General features: G+C 47.1%; 1 protein-coding gene across 2 annotated transcripts in view; it reads left to right on the forward strand.

Moving 5' to 3' along the window:
* TMEM135 (transmembrane protein 135) overlaps positions 1-20,354 on the forward strand; it is a 443,538-nt gene that overhangs the window by 386,545 nt on the left and 36,639 nt on the right. For both annotated transcript variants that reach the window (XM_073569250.1, XM_073569251.1), the window contains 2 exons: positions 4,126-4,167; positions 18,575-18,721. In XM_073569250.1, coding sequence (XP_073425351.1) covers positions 4,126-4,167; positions 18,575-18,721 — 189 coding nt within the window. The remainder of the gene's footprint in view (positions 1-4,125; positions 4,168-18,574; positions 18,722-20,354) is intronic.

Genomic DNA, 20,354 nt, shown 5'->3' on the forward strand with positions numbered 1-20,354 from the left:
GCCCTATCGGTCACGTCTGCAGGTTCACTCCTGGCTGTGGTTACTACTACTTACATATCATGTGCTGGGTCCCATCCACTCACCATAAAGTGCGAGACCGGGTATAGAACACACATGTCAGACTCTGACCTGAGGGCCAAATCTGGCCCACGGGGGTGAGTATATTTGGCCCGTGATGCCGGGTGGGTCCCCCAAGTATATTTGAACTGCGACCCAAGGGGGCTCCTCCACCCAGCAACGCACTATCACTCCACATCGCATTTTCAACTATGTCGGCCAATAGAGTTGAAAGTAATGATGGACGAGAGAGCTCAGCGCGGCGGGCATGATAACGTAATTACAACGTGCCCGCTGTACTGATTTGTGCAGAGGATCTCGACACACATGAAGAGACTGGAGCACCAGGGGAACGAGCAGAGGTGACTTATTTTTTATTGTGGGCAAATTATAATGTATGGAGGACTATTTGGGAGCCAGTATACTATATGAAGCACCACCCTACATCTCCTCCCTTGTTTCAGTATACCACCCTACCCGCGCCCTCCGTTCTGCTGATGACCTGAGGTTAGCATCCTCAATAGTCAGAACCTCTCACTCCCATCTCCAAGACTTTACACGTGCCGCGCCAATTCTTTGGAATGCACTTCCCAGGTCAATACGATTAGTCCCCAATCCCCACAATTTTAAGCGTGCCCTGAAAACGCATTTATTCAGACTGGCCTATCGCCTCAACACATTAACCTAATCTATCCCTGGGTGGCACAGTCAAAAGTTTTACCATTACCAGGTTCCCCGCATCATGTTCCCACATGCTTTATGCATCCATTAGCCCTCTGTGTCTGTACTGTTACACACTTAACATTATGGCTGGTCCATACAATCAGGGCAACTGTTACCACCCACTTTTCGTGTCTACCTCTTTCCTCATAGACTGTAAGCTTGCGAGCAGGGCCCTCATTCCTCTTGGTATCTGTTATAATCTATGTGATTATTGTTATGCTGTAATGTCTATTGTCTGTACAAATCCCCTCCGAAATGTAAAGTGCTGCGGAAAATGTCGGCACTATAAAAATAAAATGTATTATTATTATTATTATTATGAAGCATTATGTTGGGCCATTATACTGTGTGGAGCACTAAGTGGGCCCATTATACTTTATGGAGCATGATGTGAGGACATTATAATGTACTGTATGTAGCACTATGGGGGCCATTTTATTGTATGGAACACTTTTTGTGCCCATTATACTGTATGGATCACTATGTGAGGGTCTTTGTACAGTATGGAGCACTATGTGAGACCATTATCCTATACGGAGGACTATGTGAGACCAAGTATACTGTATGGAGTATGATGTGGGGCCGTTATACTGTATGAAGGACTGTGAGGCCTATTATATTGTATGGAGCACTATGTGAGACCATTATCCTATATGGATGACTATGTGAGACTACTATACTGTATGGAGCACTATGGAAGGCCATTATACTGTATGGAGTACTATGGCAGGCCATTATACTGTGTGGAGCACTATGGGGGCCATTATATTGTATGGAGCACTTTTTGTTCCCATTATACTGTATGGAGCACTGTGTGGTGCACATTATCCTGTATAAAGCACTATGGGAGGTCATTATACCGTATGGAGCATTATGTGGGGCCAATATACCGTATGAAGAACTATGTGAGACCATTATACTATATGGAGCACCATGTGGGGTGATTTTACTGTATGGAGCACTATGTGAGGCCATCATACTGCATGGATCATTATGTGGGGCCAATAATACTGTATGGAGCATTATTTAGGGCCAATTACAGTGTATCGAGCACTATGTGACATGATTATCCTATATGGAGGACTATGTGGGGCCATTATACTGTATGGAGCTCACAGTGGGGACATTATAATGTATGTAGCGCTATGGGAGGCCATTGTATGGAATACTTTTTTGTGCCCATTATACTGTATGGATCATTAGAATGTCTTATGCTGAAGATTAAAATTTCCGTGGATCTAAGAGGTCGAGGCCGACCTCTGATAACAAACCTATACAATTATCCGCCACAACCATCTGTACAGCAGGCACAATACAGTCAGGGGGTAACGTTCTCCTGGCATTCACCAAACCCAGACTCCTCCATCAGATACAGATAGAGAAATGTGATCCATCACTGTACGCAACATATCTCCAAAGTCCAGTGGTGACGGCTTTACACCACTGTATCTGATGCTCATCATTGTGCTTGGTGATGTACGGCTGCATGCAGCTGCTCGGCCATGAAGCTTCCGGCAGGGCGCAAGGGCGCAGTGCTTCTACTGATACCAGAGGAGGTCTGAAGTAAGCAGGTATTGAGCCAGCAAAGCTGTGGTGACTTTTCTGCTCTCTGCTCAACATCATCACTCAGTCTCCCCCCCCGCTCTGTAACATTACAGGGTTTCCAGGGTCTTTGTGGCTGAGTTCCTCCACCTCCTGATAATATCACTCACAGGTGATTGGGGAAGATTCAGGAGGAAGAAATGTCAGGAACGGACTTGTTACACCGGTGGCTCATATTACAGGACTGCGCTGGTATCGGTGAGCTCTCCACCACCGACCGCTCTGTCATGTTAGTAAAAGCAGACAACATGGTGGGGGGCCAGATGTTATACACTGGAAGTAATGAAGCCGTATGTTATACATTGGGTTTGGGGAGGGGCCAGATGTTATACACTGGGGGGGGGGGGGAAAGGCCGGTGGTTATACACTGGGGGAAGGGGTCAGATGTTACAAACCGGTACACCGGGAGGGGAGCATTGGGGCAGAATGTTATACAGTGGGAGGAGAGGGACTGGATGCTATGCACTGGGGATAAGAGGCCGAATGTTATACACCTGGGGGTAAGGGGCCGAATGTTATACACTGGGGGAAAAGAAGCCGGTGGTTATACACTGGGGGGAAGGGGCCAGATGTTATACACTGGGAGCATTGGCGCAGAATGTTATACAGTGGGAGGAGAGGGACTGGATGTTATGCACTGGGGATAAGAGGCCGAATGTTATACACCTGGGGGTAAGGGGCCGAATGTTATACACTGGGGGAAAAGAAGCCGGTGATTATACACTGGGGGGAAGGGGCCAGATGTTATACACTGGGAGCATTGGCGCAGAATGTTATACAGTGGGAGGAGAGGGACTGGATGTTATGCACTGGGGATAAGAGGCCGAATGTTATACACCTGGGGGCAAGGGGCCGAATGTTATACACTGGGGGAAAAGAAGCCGGTGGTTATACACTGGGGGGAGGGAGGGGGCCAGATGTTATACACTGGGGGGAAGGGGCCAGATGTTATACACTGGGAGCATTGGCGCAGAATGTTATACACTGGGAGGAGAGGGACTGGATGTTATACACTGGGGATAAGGGGCCAGATGTTATAAACTGGGGGGAAGAGGCCGGTGGTTATACACTGGGGGGAGGGAGGGGGCCAGATATTATACACTTAGAGACGAAGGGCCAGATGTTATACACCGGGAGCATTGGGGCAGAATGTTATACACTGGGGGCTGAGGGACAGGATGTTATACACTGGTTGCAATGTTGCAATGAGGCTGCATATTATACACTGGGGGTCAAGGAGTCAGATGTTATATACATAGGGATCATTGGGGCCGAATGAGAAACCTCAATTCAATGGTAAAACGTGCATGCCAGTCCTTGGGGGAGCTGTGAGAAGTTTAATATATACCTGCCATGGTAACTTTTTGCACCTAATCGTCAGCATTAGTATAAATGCATCATACAACGTGTACCTGTATGTGACCGGAGTCCCCTAGTGGTGCATCCCGCAGCAGTTGTCAGTCCAGTAATGATCGCTCCACCTCACCTGGACTTTTATTAGTTTAGTTGTCCTGTAAAATCCTTTACATACGGTAGGAGTGAACATATAATGGTGTCTCGTAGGGTACAGCATTATATTCTATGGGGCAACAAAGTCAATTCACCCTTTGAATATTTTTTCTGACATCTAAAATGAAGTCTAAGGTAACCTCATAAGGCAATTTTATTAAAGTTTCCTGTATATAACTTTATCTGTATACATGTCCTGAAACTTTTACTGAAATATTCTGTGTACTATTGCAGGTGCAAAGATGGACTCCAAGGATTTGCCTTCTCAGCACTGAAGTAAGTACACCTCATAAATATATGCTAATGTCACCATTGATCATCTGTGAACCTGCTTGTCCCATCTGCTTCCACATATTATATGCACTTGTCTCTATTATACAATATAATATATATAAAATATATAACCAGCTGATTATTGGGGGTCCCGCCATGGGGATACCTACTGATCTTTAGGTTGGGGTCCTGCCGTGGCCTGTCTGAAGAGAACGTCAGTCAAGCATCCACATTTACTGTCTATTTTTTGGACAGGTGACAACTTGCTAAATTGGTAGGTGGCTCCATTCATCAACTGCTCAAATATTTCCGGCTCCCTCTTAACAAGATTACTTTTTGACCATAATTTTATGGAAATGCCGCTTAATCGATGGTTGAAAACCAAAGATGAGCAAAATCGATTCTAAAAGATTGAAATTTGTTTAGAATTTCCGAAAGTCTTTGGTTTCAGAAACATCCAAATTTTAGGCAATTTGCTTGGTACAGTTTAAGCAAAATGTTGACCGGTTGCCATTTTGCTGGATTCTTTAGGGGCCGGAAAGGGGTTAAATATAACAATATGCTTTTATTATACTCACCTCTTTTTGGTACTCGTCATAGCTGTCTCACCACTGTTGCTCTCCGACCCCTGTCAGGTGATTGCCATCTCTTACTTCTTTTCCCTGGTGCTGACTAGGCCCCACAGTATTACAGGTGGCACGGTTCACGTCTTTGCTGGAACCGACCCAAACTAAACCTTCTTTACATGAATTGAGCGAATCTTCCCGAAATTAATGCAATTTCATAATTTAACCATATCTCCCGCGACATGGTAAGTGGGCCAGTTGGGTCAGACAGTTCGATGGGTTAGGAATTATAGGGTTTAAGTGAAAGTGATTTCAGAATCTTTTGAAACATCATGAAGACATGTCTGAAATTTTAATCAGTGGATGTCAATGTGCTGAGATCCCCACCGATCGCTGAAATGTAGAGACAGATCCTTCCTGTGGAGTGTTGTGGTCCTCCAAGGCTGAAGACAGACTTACTAGAAATTCCTTCTTCCTCGAAAATCAGAAGTGATCTCCTGAGTGTTTTTGTCCCTTTATTTTAATGAACAGTGGGGGTTTCAGAAACTTTTGACACATCATTTATAACATGTCAAAAGTTTTCTGAAAGTGCGTTTACCATAGAAGTCTTGGATACACCTATCATGATTGGAAATTAAAGAGTGGCCTTTGCCGTTGTCTGGACTTGTGGTGTCGTTTTCTTCTTCATTGACTTCAGTGGTGTTTTTTTAATAATTAACATTTAGGTTCATTGAGAATGCTGGGTCTGGGGGAAAATGTGTGTAAAAGGGTAAGTAACTGGCTTAGTGATAGAAAGCAGAGGGTGGTTATAAATGGAATATTCTCTAACTGGGTCGCTGTGACCAGTGGGGACTGCAGGGGTCGGTGTTGGGACCTATTCTCTTCAACCTAGTTATTAACGATCTGGTAGAAGGTTTGCACAGTAAAATATCGATATTTGCAGATGATACAAAACTATGTAAAGCAGTCAATACCAGAAAAGATAATATTCTGCTACTCATGGATCTGGATAAGTTGGAAACTTGGGCCGAAAGGTGGAAGATGCAGTTTAACAATGATAAATGTAAGGTTATATACATGGGAAGAAGGAATCCATATCACCATTACACACTGAACGGGAAACCACTGGGTAAATCTGACATGGAGAAGGACTTGGGGATCCTAGTTAATGATAAACTTACCTGGAGCAGCCAGTGCCAGGCAGCGGCTGCCAAGGCATACAGGATCATGGGGTGCATTAAGAGAGGTCTGGATACACATGATGAGAGCATTATACTGCCTCTGTACGAATCCCTGGTTAGACCGCACATGGAGTACTGTGTACAGTTTTCAGTCACCGGTGCTCAGGAAGGATATAATGGAACTAGAGTGAGTACAAAGGAGGGCAACAAAATTAATAAAGGGGATGGGGGAACTACAATACCCAGAAAGATTATCAAAATTGGGATTATTTAGTCTAGAAAAAAAGACGACTGAGGGGCGATCTAATAACCATGTATAAGTATATAAGGGGACAATACAAATTTTATCTCTCCGAGGATCTGTTTATACCAAGGAAGGTGACGGTCACAAGGGGGCATTCTCTGCTTCTGGAGGAGAGAACGTTTTCCCACCAACATAGAAGAGGATTTTTTACTGTTAGGGCAGTGAGAATCTGGAATTCCCTGCCTGAGGAGGTGGTGATGGCGAACTCAGCCGAGGGTTTCAAGAGAGGCCTGGATGTCTTCCTGGAGCGTAACAATATTGTATCTTACAGTTATTAGGTTCTCTAGAACAGTGGTCCCCAACCTTTTTTGCACCAGGGACCGGTTTCAAGCAAGACCATTCTTCCATGGCCCGGCAGGGCGGGGATGGAGGTGTGGCAGGGGCGGGGCTTTGGTCATAAGGGGGCGGGGCTATGGACACGGTTGTAGTGTAGCAGTGCATACTTAGAATTAAACAACATTTATAATGTGACTCAACTCACCATAGGTTTTGAATAAGTGCTCCATCACCCCCTTCTCCCCATCATTGCCTTCACCCCATCACTCCCCTCACCCCATCACTCCCCTCTCCAAATCATTGCCTTCACCCCATCATTGCCTTCACCCCATCACTCCCTTCTCCCCATCATTGCCTTCACCCCATCACTCCCTTCTCCCCATCATTGCCTTTACCCCATCACTCCCCTCTCCCCATCATTGCCTTCACCCCATCACTCCCTTCTCCCCATCATTGCCTTCAGCCCATCACTCCCCTCTCCCCATCATTGCCTTCACCCCATCACTCCCTTCTCCCCATCATTGCCTTCAGCCCATCACTCCCCTCTCCCCATCATTGCCTTCACCCCATCACTCCCTTCTCCCCATCATTACCTTCACCCCATCACTCCCTTCTCCCCATCATTGCCTTCACCCCCTTCTCCCCATCATTGCCTTCAGCCCATCACTCCGCTCTCCCCATCATTACCTTCACCCCATCACTCCCTTCTCCCCATCATTGCCTTCACCCCCTTCTCCCCATCATTGCCTTCAGCCCATCACTCCCCTCTCCCCATCATTGCCTTCACCCCATCACTCCCCTCTCCCCATCATTGCCTTCACCCCATCACTGCTGTCTCTCGTTCACTTCCTTCATGGCCTTCTCCTCATGTCCCCATCTCCTCCAGGGCCAGGCTACACAAACACAGACCAACACACACACACATACACATACATACATACATACACACACACACATTATACATACACACACACATACACACACATACATACATACACACACACATACACATACACACACACATATTATACGTACACACACACACAGACACCACCTCTCCTCTCACCAGCCCGCCGCCCGCGCTTCCTCGCTCTGACAGCAGCGGCCGCGCTCCTCTCTGTGTCAGAGACAGGAAGCGCGGGCGGCGGGCAAGAAGCTGGACGGGTCCTTGCAGCTCCGCTCCTGCTATTCCCTCTTGCAGGCAGCGGAGCTGCTTGGATCGCTCCCTGCCGCCGCTACACACGCCGCCCCAGCCCCCGCTACGCCACTGACCGCCCCTGGCTCCCCTTGTGTCCGCGGACCGGCAAGGGCACTGCAGCGGCCCGGTGCTGGGCCGCGGACCGGCGGTTGGGGACCCCTGCTCTAGAAGGACGTAGATCTGGGGATTTATTCTGACGGAATATAGGCTGAACTGAATGGACAAATGGCTTTTCTCCTTCGCCTCATTGGGGGACACGGGTATTGTGGGTGTATGCTACTGCCGCCTGGAGGCTGACACTAAGTGAAAAAAAAGAGGTTAGCTCCTCCTCCGCCTTATACACCCTCGCCCCGATTGCTGGCGGAAACCAGTTTTTTGCTTAGTGTCTGTTGGAGGCACACGTCTGTCTGTCTGTCTCAAGACTGATTTTTTTTTTTCTTTTTCCCCATGAAGATAAGACAGGGGCGAAGGACCCTATTGAAAGAGTCCAATCTCCCCAAACCAACAACGGGCGAACATGTGCGAGTATCCCTCCACGTATCCTCTCCCGGCCGCAACGGGGATTTTTTTACCGGATGTTCCTTTTTTTCACCTGAAGATGAGATAGGGGCGACGGATCCTATTGAAAGGGTCCGATCTCCCCAAACCAACAATGGGCGAGCATGTGCGAGCGTTCCTCCACATATCCTCTCCCACAACGTGGGATATTGTCAGACCATGGAGGAGAGATACGGGAGACGGACCCTATTGAAGGGGTCCGATCTCCCCAAACCAACATCGGGCAAGCACGTGCGAGTGTCCCTCCACGTATCCTCTCCGACACCGTGGGACATGATGCCGGACTTAGCCCTGTCCACCCTAGGGTATTGAAACCCTAGGCTGCACAGAGGTACAAGCGTAGTCCGTGCGGCCCCTACTGCCACACCAATGCTAAGACTGCGGTGGGGCAAGGTGGCGGACGGTCCCTCTCCTCACCCCGGCAAGGGGGTAGATGGAGTTAGGGTGCTTGCACCGTCCTTTTTTCATATGGCCCACCTCCCCTTTACCTGAGCTGGACGAAGGAGGATGGCCGGAGAGGGCTCCTGCAGAGGCGCAGGGCTGGAGCCCTTAACTTCTCCCGGGCAGTAGCCGAGACGGGCGTCCGGCAGCTGCGGATCTGGTCCTGGCCTTGGTTCTGGGGTCCGGCGGTTCTGCCCGTGCCCCCAGGCGGATGGTAAAAATCGAGGCTGCGACTTCAGCCGGCGCTAGGCCGCGGCCGGAAGTCCCCGCCCCCGACGTCGCGTCACGGCGACCCCGCCCCCTGTGGCCTGGACGGGCGCCGAAGAAATTTAGGCCCCGGCTTCACACGTAAGTACCGCCCCCAGAATCCCTTTTTCCTTCCAGGGGCCTGCCCACAGTGGTGGCGCGCAGATTGAAGTGACGCCTCGCACGCTGAGGACACAGGGGACACAGGACTGGAGTAAGTGCTGCCCCCTAGCCCCACAGAGAGGCCACGCTAAGAGAAGCGAAGAGCGCCCTCCCCCGGCGTTTTTTTCAGCGCGGATGCCTGACAGGTACAGCATGTCAGGAAAACCTAATACGCATACGTTTTTATATGATGCATGCATCTCCTGTCGGTCCGCTTTTCCGCGGGCACAGACCAAGCGAGTATGCGAAGCCTGCGTGTCTGAATGTGCTCAGGAGCCCTCCCCTGCGACCGAGCCCAGTGTACCAAGTCCCCCGGAATGGGCGTTATCACTGTCGCAATCTATTGTGTCACTTACGAGAGCAATCGAGTCCCTTCGGGCCCCAGATAGGGGCAGGGACAGTGGCTCGCCTGTCTTAGAGGGGTCCTCTACCTCACAGGAGCCTCCGGCCTCTCACTCCAGGCAGACCCAGGGGAAACAAACCCACACGACGTCTCCTGGTCCATCCGGTGTCTCGGCATCCGTGAGCTCTGCTTCTCGCTCCCCGTCACCAGTAGTCAATAGTGAGCAAGGCTCGGACTACGACTCGGACGAACCTCTTGTCCTAGATATGCCGGGTGGTCAGGAAACGGTTGACAGTCTCATAGAACCCGTCAACCAGACTCTGGGGATTGAGGATGATTCCACTCTGGCTCTGGGCCATAAGGTGTCATTTAAGCGAGTCAAGCGTCCCCATAGAGTATTTTGCACTCACCCTGAAGTTGAGGACATAGTGCAACGACACAGAGAACGACTGGACAGGCGTTTCTCGGGCCAGAAGGCACTCGAGGCGACGTATCCATTTGCACCGGATCTCCGTAAAAAGTGGACAGAATCCCCAACGGTGGATCCACCTGTGTCGCGCTTGGCTACAAAAACTCTACTATTCGTACCTAGTGTTTCTTCTATTAAGGATCCCACTGATCGTCTCATAGAGAACTTGGCTTGCTCAGTGTTTGAGGCATCGGGATCACCACTCTCTTCCTCGTTCGCAGCAATATGGGTAGCCAAGGCCATGATTTATTTGTCAGAATCATTGAATAGAGCCTTGCAAGACATAGACCTACCAGCTGAAGTATCAGAAATCACAAATCAGATAGCCATGGCAGGGGACTACTTGATCAATGCATCTTTAGATGCGGCCAACTGCGCGGCACTTGCAGCCGCAAATGCAATCTCCATTAGAAGAGCGCTATGGTTAAGGACATGGCGGGCCGATTCAGCCTCAAAAAAGTCCTTGACAGCGCTACCATACCAGTGTGGCCGCCTGAGAGAAGAAGAGAAGTTAGATCAGCTCATCTCCGACTCCACAGGAGGCAAGAGCGGTTTTCTTCCTCAACAAAAGGTCAAACCGCCGTTTCGTCACCAGTTTCAGGCGCGTTTTCGGGCCTTTCGCAACCCCAGGTGGACTACGGTGGCTAATTCCGCCGCGTCAGAGCTCCCCAACCAGAATAGGGACCGACAGGTCTCATATAGAGCCAACCCATTGGGGAGGATGCGTACTAACCAGTCCAGGTCGAGGGGATCCAGGTCCCAAAGATCTTCAGGCAAATGACTTGGGGCATTTGTCAGGCGGCACCAGCAAGGTAGGCGGCCGCCTACTCTGGTTTCACCACGCCTGGCTCAATGTCGCACACAACACATGGGTGAGAGAGCTGGTGTCCACAGGGTACAAGATAGAATTTGTCAGGTACCCCCCAAGATGATTTTTTCTTTCCCATCTTCCCAAAGTGAATACCCGGGCAAAGGCTCTACTAGGAGCCATCGATTCGCTCAGCCACAATGGAGTCATCATTCCGGTACCGGAAAACGAGAGGACTCGGCTTCTATTCCAATCTGTTTGCAGTCCCCAGAAAGGACGGGACTGTCAGGCCCGTTTTGGATCTAAAGTTCCTGAACAAATTTATCAGGATCAGACATTTCCGGATGGAGACTCTCCGTTCAGTCATATCGGCAATGGGGCAGGGAGAGTACTTGGCCTCTATCGTTATTCAAGACGCCTATCTACATATCCCCATTTTCCCTCTGCATCAAAGGTTTCTACGCTTCGCCATCAACGGTCTACATTTTCAGTTTGCAGCGCTGCCCTTCGGGCTAGCCACTGCCCTCAGAGTGTTCACAAAGGTCATGGCAGTCCACATGGCCATCCTGCACTTCCGGGGCATAGTCGTATTCCCCTACTTAGACGACCTCTTGGTCAAGGGCCCTTCAAGGCGGGCATGCGAGGAAAGTGTCAGCATCACGCTAGATACTCTTGACCGCTTAGGGTGGTTAGTCAATGTAAAGAAGTCATCCCTTGTTCCAGCTCAGAGAATTTCCTTTTTAGGGATGACCTTCGACATTTGCCGAGGGTTGGCAATTCTCCCTCGAGACAAGGCCCTATCCCTCCGACAGCAAGTGTGGGTACTGCGCCAACCAGTCCCTCACACCATCCGTTTCTGCATGAGAATTCTAGGAAAAATGGTGGCGGCGATGGAAGCGATCCCGTTCGCCCAATTCCATCTTCGCCCCCTGCAGCACTCCCTCTTATAACCCTGGGACAAGAACCCATTCACGCTCGATCATCGATGCCGGTTGTCCTCTCAGACAGTCACTAGAGTGGTGGACAATCAGTTCCTCCCTTCAGGGAAAACCCTTTCCCCCAGATCAGTGGCTGGTGGTCACAACAGACGCCAGCCTCCTCGGCTAGGGAGCAGTTTTTCGCCACCACACGACCAAGGGACGGTGGTCACCGCAGGAGGCACGTCTCCTGATCAACTTAGTGGAGATACGGGCGATCCGGCTGACTCTGCAACGGTTTTATCACCTTCTAGCAGGCCGCCCCGTCCGGATTCAGTCGGACAACGCCACGGCGGTGGCTTACACAAATCACCAAAGGGGCACCCGCAGCAGGGCAACCATGCGCGAGGTAGGGCACGTGCTTCGCTGGGCTGAGAGGAACCGCTCGGTGATATTGGCGGTCCACATCCCAGGGGTAGAGAACTGGGCGACAGACTTCCTCAGCCGGCAGGGGCTTGTGTCTGGGGAATGGTCACTACACCCAGAGGTCTTTCAGCAGATTTGCCAATGGTGGGGAACACCGGATGGGGATCTGATGGCCTCCAGGGTGAACGCCAAGGTGTTCGTATTTGTCGCTCGGTCCCGGGACCCGCAGGCAATCGCCGTGGATGCGCTGGTTCTGCGCCTTCCATACCTATTTCCCCCGCTGCCACTACTTCCGAGGGTCATCAAGAAGATCAAGGCAGAAGGAGTGCCAGTGATTCTGCTGGCCCCAGACTGGCCTCATCGGGCGTGGTACGCAGATCTAGTGCAGCTGCTTGTCGACGTGCCATGGTGACTACCAGAGCGCCCAGATCTACTTTCTCAGGGGCCGATCTGCCACCCGAACTCAGGGGCCCTGTGTTTGGCGGCTTGGCCGTTGAATCTTGGATTCTGACGCAGGCGGGGTTTGGGCACAAAGTGGTTGCTACGATGGTTAATGCCCGGAAGCCTGCCTCAGCACGAATTTACCACCACACCTGAAAGGTTTTCTTTGCATGGTGTCGAGGCAACGGTTGTTCTCCACTGAGATTCTCCATCCCTAAAATCTTGGCTTTTCTCCAGTCTGGCCTAGACTCAGGCTTGGCCCCCAGTTCTCTCAGGAGACAGATATCGGTTTTATCCTTCAATTTTTCAGCGCAGGATTGCTACCAACTTGCAGGTAAAGACTTTCATCCAGGGGGTCTCCCACTTGGTACCTCCCTATAAGGCACCTATGGATGCCTGGAACCTTAACCTGGTCCTAAGTGTTCTGCAGGAAGCTCCATTTGAGCCACTACAGGATGTCTCTTTGTCATACCTTTCCTGGAAGGTGGTGTTCCTGGTAGCTGTAACATCAATCAGGCGAGTCTCTGAGCTGGCAGCGTTATCTTGCCGAGCCCCGTTTCTGACCTTTCACAAAGACAAGGTGGTTCTTAGATCAGCTCCTCCTTTTTTGCCAAAAGTCATTTCCTCGTTTCACATTAATGAGGATATTGTCTTGCCCTCTTTTTGTCCAGCACCGGTACACCGTATGGAAAAGGCCCTGCATACTTTAGACCTGGTGAGAGCACTCAGGAGGTACGTGTCGCGGACGGCACCCTTTCGTCAGTCAGATGCGCTGTTCGTGCTCCCTGAAGGTTGCAGGAATGGACTCGCTGCCTCAAAATCGACTGTAGCCAGATGGATTCGTTTGGCTATTCAGGAGTCCTACCGCACCAGAGGCGCGCCGATTCCAGCAGGGATCAGAGCACACTCTACTTGGGCAGTGGGCGCCTCTTGGGCGCTTTGGCACCAGGCTTCAACGGAACAGATTTGCAAGGCAGCAACCTGGTCCAGCCTGCACACGTTTACTAAACATTACAATATCCATACTCAGGCTTCAGCGGATGCGGGCCTGGGTAGAAGGATTCTACCTTTAGACAGAAGGTGCATGTAGCTTGGATCGGTGAGTCAGCTTCCCACCCAGGGGCTGCTTTAGGATGTCCCACAGTACCTGTGTCCCCCAATGAGGCGAAGGAAAAACATGGATTTTTGTGAGTACTCACCGTAAAATCCTTTTGTCCGAGATGCTCATTGGGGAACACAGTACCCACCCTGTTAGCCAAGTTGGCTTCTGTTTAATTAATATGCTCTCTGTATGATATTAGGGTGGTTATTTTCTAGACATTTTGTTACCTGCATTAAGGTTGATGTTGTTTTATTTTTGTTTGATCTCCTACTGCTTCTGCACCAAATTGGTTTCCGCCCGCAATCGGGGCGAGGGTGTATATGGCGGAGGAGGAGCTAACCTCTTTTTTTCACTTAGTGTCAGCCTCCAGGTGGCAGTAGCATACACCCACAGTACCTGTGTCCCCCCAATGAGCGTCTCAGAGAAAAGGATTTTACGGTGAGTTATCACAAAAATCCATGTTTTTCGGCCTTTCTAACTGTTACTATGTTACTAGGTTCAATCTTAGGGACATTTCCTAGCTCTTAAAGTGCCCATACACATGGGAGTAGCGTTGCTGAAAATGGATGATTTCAACCATTGTGAATGTTTTTTTAGTGTAATTTAACAACAAATTGTCGGTTTAGCCGACCGATGTTTTGTGGAAAGAAGCTGGCCATGTGTATGGCCATCTTGACTCTTGGATCATTTCTTTTTGGGATGGAAAATTTGCACATGTCATGTACCCAAAACCATCTTGTCTTCTGTTCCGGAAAACCTAATAGATCCCATTAAGTCTTGAAGAACCCAAGTTGATCTTAAAAGTAGAATGAAAACCAAGTTGGAGAACCTTAGTAGATTACACCTCCTGTTGTGGGTTCACGTTCCATAGAGGCAGGACATTTGACTTCTATAGGGTCCTTGGAAAGGAGAGAGTCAAGCCCATGCTTGTCAAGAATCTTGGGAGGACTCTTCTCTCCAGAAGTGTTATTTGCAAACACAAGGTTATTCAATCAAGCTAAAGTTCATTGGAAGAGTATGGAGGAGGGTCACTATGATCGTCTGTTTTAGGTGGAAAAAAAATTGTAGGCTACTTGTGGACCAGTGAAGTAGATACAGTATGTATTGTAGATAGGCTTTTATTGCTATGTAAGGTAAAACGTGTTTTGGGATCTCCCCTTTTGGGTACATCTTGGCCAACTCCACTTTTTGGCTTCTTTGGCAGCAGAAACTTCTTTTCTCTGATTTTGCCTACAGTACCTTCACCTACAATAACCATTGGAAACAACAGTGCACAATGTAGAAACCCTACCAAAAGATATAGTAAGTCCTCTACTTATCCTCTTGATGCTCATTCCTGGTCTAGGAGACCACATCTCCGTCATGTCAATTACAACTAGGTAACACTCTACGGCTGTATTATGCCCTTTGATTAGTTTATTCGGGTTTACTGTAGACATTCCCAACAACTTCTTAAGCTTTGTTGCTTTACTTTGGACCCACAGTTTCAATCACTTTAAGTTTAACAAAGATGCTTTACAAGAAACAACATCACATTAATGTCTAGAACTTTCCAAGGAGTCCTAGGGTTTCTGGCTCAGGAAAGAGATTATTTCTCTAAATCAAATCCTTAGTGGATAGTTTTCATGAAATATTTGTTCTGATTTTTGGCCTAGTCCCGCACTTAAACTCAAAGAAGTTGTGTGTCGTAAAAAATGTTAATGTTTTTCTGTAGACTTGCAGTGAATCATTCTGCTTCAAGATCAATATGTCTAGTTTTGGCTCTGTTGGTAAATCTTAGTCATAGATGAAAGTCTTCCAAAATGTTGTCGGGACTGTGTATCCTACAGTTTTACAGAACTTCTCAGGGCATTAATATTGTTAGTTCCTTTACTAGATGGACTTGTACATTCAGATTCACCCCATTGACATATTTCTGGGAGCAGTCCATCATGACAAGACACAAGTTCTTCTATAAGTATCGGAAACTAAAAAGAATGGCCATTTTTACAATAGCTTCTCAAAAATTGGACCTCACCCACCATTCCCATGGTGACACCTGAACTTCACCCGCCCCAGTACCACCAATAATATCACCAGGAAGAACCACAGAGCTTCTAATAATGGAGGCATTTATGCTGTGACGGAATAACTCTTTGTTCTACTGTATACTGAAAATCATTCTTAATGACATTGGCCGGATGTTTGGGATCGATGTCCTACTTCAGAATAAATTTGGGAGCAAACAGACGCCTCCCTGATGGTATTATAGGAAAGCTAAGTATCTGCCTGTATTGCTCTTCATTAATCCTGACCAAATCCTTAACTCAATTTTCTGAAATTGTAGGACCCTCTATAGTTCTTCACTGTTGCTGGAAGATGCTCATTATTGTGCCGCTCTCCAATCCTTTGATAACAAACTGACTTATGTTACAGCCAAATATTTCACATTCTAACCCATCAGTCCAGTGTACCTGCTGCCGTTTTTCTGCACCCCAATTCCTATGTTTATATAACGTCAATGCTGGCTTCCCTGCGTGGTCCCTCCTTCCGTTCCCTGCTGTGGCTTCCTGATCCTCTGGGCCTGTGCACGTTGTGTAAGTCTCCCTGTGACGCGCGCCCCCAATTCTTAGAGGCAGCGCGAGTACTTTGCTAATGTCCCACAAGCCAATAACAGGGAGGCATCAAGTATATAAGGCACGCTCCCTGGTAGTGAGGTGCCTGAGTAACCACCTTGATTCAGTTAGTGTTGTGCAACTAGTCTGTTGCCAGGTCCCCTGTGTTATCTGAGCTTGTACCTGTGTCCAATAAAGCTACAGTGCCCACCAAGAATGGCCACAGTGCCCCTGCCTAAGAGCACCACAGAGCCTTTAGTACAACTGCAGTGCCCACAGTCTTTACATCACTTTCCTTTTCCATGGTTCTTCCACTTTTATGGCAAATCAAGCCACGTCGTCAGCCTGACGAATGCACTGAAATACCCCATACTATACTTTCTGTCCATGATTAGAAGAACATGGCGGTTTTCCCCCAGGAATGCGCGCCACCTGTACTCTATGTTACTGAATCTCGGCCCTATTCACATCATTGAAGCTGAACTATAATGTCTGATACAACTCAAGGATGGCTCTGTTTTTGGAAGCCATATTTTTGTAATCTTCTACAAGCCCAGAACTATATAAATAAGCTTGGCTCTATGAAGGTGGATCAAAGAGCCATAATGACCAATCCAGGAAGAAGAAAACCACAAGACCCAGTTTTCTCTACAGATGAATTTTCCATTTTTACACATCAGGTTTGTGATTTCTAGGTTGTTTTGATCACATACCTTTGTTGTCTTCATACCGCCATTACATTAATTTTTAACCCCCTTGGAAGAATTTAGCATAAATGTGTGTTTTTGCTAGGTAGCAGTTAGACCCCAGCCTAAATATGTACTGTCCAGCACCTTGGTCACAGCAGACGTGACCGCGACGGGAGGGAGGCTGGAGTCTGTCGATACTGAAAGCCATCATGGCAACAGCGCGGATCAGACTAGAACTCAGATGCCATACTTTTAATCCTAGTAGTGCCGCGATTAGTTTCCAGTGCTAGTAGTTCTGGGTCTATCAAAGGGCAGACCTAATGAAATTTATGTGAAGGGAGATATACAGTTAGGTCTTATTTTAGGGGTTCAAAAGTAATTGATTAAATTTACATAAATAAAATGTTCATTTTTAATACTTTGTAGAGAATCCTCTGCAGGCAATAATGGCCTGAAGTCTGGAGGACATGGATGTCACCATCGCTGGTCTATATATATATATATATATATATATATATTTATACACATCTCTATACTATGTGTGTACATGTATTCTAGCTTTTCTATTTTAACCTGTCAGTGTGATTTTACAGTATAGCGCACTGAATTGCCGGCTTTTCTAAAGGACACCGGTGCGTATTTAAAATGCAATAACAGGCGATCAAAAGATCATATCTGCACCAAAATGGTATAATTGAAAACGTCAGCTCGGCGCACAAAAAATAAGCCCTCCCCCAACCCGAGATCAAGAAAGATGGAGACGCTATAGGTATCGGAAAATGGCACAATTTTTTACTCTTTAACAAATTTTGGAATTTTTTGCACCACTTAGATAAAAAATAACATAAAAATGTTTGGTGTCTATGAACTTGTAATGACCTGGAGAATCGTAATGGCAGGTCAGTTTTAGCATTTACTGACCCTAGTTTAAAAAGCCAAACAAAACAAGTGTGGGATTGCACTTTTTTTTTGCAATTTCGCCACACTTAGAATTTTTTTTCCCGTTATCTGTTACACGACATGGTAAAACCAATGATGTCGTTCAAAAGTAAAACTCTTCCCGCAAAAAACAAGCCCTCACATGGCCATATTGACGGAAAAATAAAAAAGTTATGGCTCTGGGAAGAAGGGGAGCGAAAAACGAAAACGCAAAACCGACAAAAGCTGGGGTCATTAAGGGGTTAAAGGATTTCTCCTCATTACTGTAAAAAAACAAAAAAATGCCAGTAAGTGGCTTCCAATCGCCTGTTTTTCCCCAGTCTTTTCCCCCCGCCTTCATTTATATTAATATCAGGATGTTCTCATGTGGAGTACAGATGATGGCAGTGATGGGTCCTCAGCATCGGTCTCCTCCTTTAAGTGTTCTGATAAGCACAATACTCAGAGGAGGAGACAGATGCTGATCCATCACTGCCATCATGTGTACTCCAAATCAGTGCGGTCTGATTTTACTGATAATTTAAACCACTGACATACAATTTTTGAAATGAAGACAAGTCCACTAAAAAAGTAATTTGCAAAGTTTTATAACTTTCTGTGCTGGACAAAGAAAAGAAAATGAAATTATATATATATTTTAATAAAAAATAAAGGTGCTCCTAGAAAGAGTGCTTTAAGGAGATAATAACATCTGCTAGGACACATTTTAGAGGTGCAGGCATTTTATGACAATTTTTCCTTTTTTATCAGATTCATTGTGGGAAAAGAAGAAATCCCAGCTCATACATTGCTGCCTGAAACCTTGTATGCCAAAACCGGGAAGAAAACCAAGGAACGGGAGGAAACCTCTCGGAGGATTAATATATTCTCTCTGACAAGGAAACTTATGGACTCTATGTACGTACGAGCCCTGGTGGAAAAGGGGCATCATGATTATTATTTTTTTTTTTTTCTGTAAAATATGTTCTGTTACGTTGGCCGTGAGTAGAGTCTAAGAGAAATGGAAAAACCACAGAGCGGCCAAAATTATCTCCGTAAATCATGTAAATGTATCAGACTTGGGAGTAATATGTCAGGAATCCACTCTCTTCTCGGGATGAGGGTGCGTGTTACTAAACACAATCAATATTGCGCCAACACTGAGAATTTCACCTTAAGAGGTTCAAGATGTTTCTGATTACGGTTCATCTTAGATTGTTACAAAAGTTTGCAGACTTACTGAGTAATGACCGGGAAATCAAGAAAGTATGAAGTACATGGTAATAAAGCCCAAAAAGCAAAATGTAGGGAGGATGGTGCAGCAAAATAATGAAGTACGTTCTACAAGCCAAGATGTCACCCGGGAAGAGTCGCGCACTATCCGGCAGTTTACATATAGAATTACCAAGATAAAAGCTATACTTATCCTATATTGATTTTGGTTTGCAACATAAATTATACCCCAGAGCTGCACTCACTATTCTGCTGGTGCAGTCACTGTGTACATACATTACATTACTGATCCTGAGTTACATCCTGTATTATACTCCAGAGCTGCACTCACTATTCTGCTGGTGCAGTCACTGTATACATACATTACATTACCGATCCTGAGTTACATCCTGTATTATACTCGAGAGCTGCACTCACTATTCTGCTGGTGCAGTCACTGTGTACATACATTACATTACGGATCCTGAGTTACATCCTGTATTATACTCCAGAGCTGCACTCACTATTCTGCTGGTGCAATCACTGTATACATATATTACATTACCGATCCTGAGTTACATCCTGTATTATACTCCAGAGCTGCACTCACTATTCTGCTGGTGCAGTCACTGTGTACATACATTACATTACTGATCCTGAGTTACGTCCTGTATTATACTCCAGAGCTGCACTCACTATTCTGCTGGTGCAGTCACTGTGTACATACATTACATTACTGATCCTGAGTTACCTCCTGTATTATACTCCAGAGCTGCACTCACTATTCTGCTGGTGCAGTCACTGTGTACATACATTACATTACTGATCCTGAGTTACCTCCTGTATTATACTCCAGAGCTGCACTCACTATTCTGCTGGTGCAGTCACTGTGTACATACATTACATTACTGATCCTGAGTTACATCCTGTATTATACTCCAGAGCTGCACTCACTATTCTGCTGGTGCAATCACTGTGTACATACATTACATTACTGATCCTGAGTTACATCCTGTATTATACCCCAGAGCTGCACTCACTATTCTGCTGGTGCAGTCACTGTGTATATACATTACATTACTGATCCTGAGTTACCTCCTGTATTATACCCCAGAGCTGCACTCACTATTCTGCTGGTGCAGTCACTGTGTACATACATTACATTACTGACCCTGAGTTACATCCTGTATTATACTCCAGAGCTGCACTCACTATTCTGCTGGTGCAGTCACTGTGTACATACATTACTGATCCTGAGTTACATCCTGTATTATACCCCAGAGCTGCACTCACTATTCTGCTGGTGCAGTCACTGTGTACATACATTACATTACTGACC

This window comes from Dendrobates tinctorius, unplaced genomic scaffold (assembly GCF_039654945.1).
Source record: "Dendrobates tinctorius isolate UK_male_01 unplaced genomic scaffold, ASM3965494v1 ptg000023l, whole genome shotgun sequence".
NCBI classification, from domain to species: domain Eukaryota; kingdom Metazoa; phylum Chordata; class Amphibia; order Anura; family Dendrobatidae; genus Dendrobates; species Dendrobates tinctorius.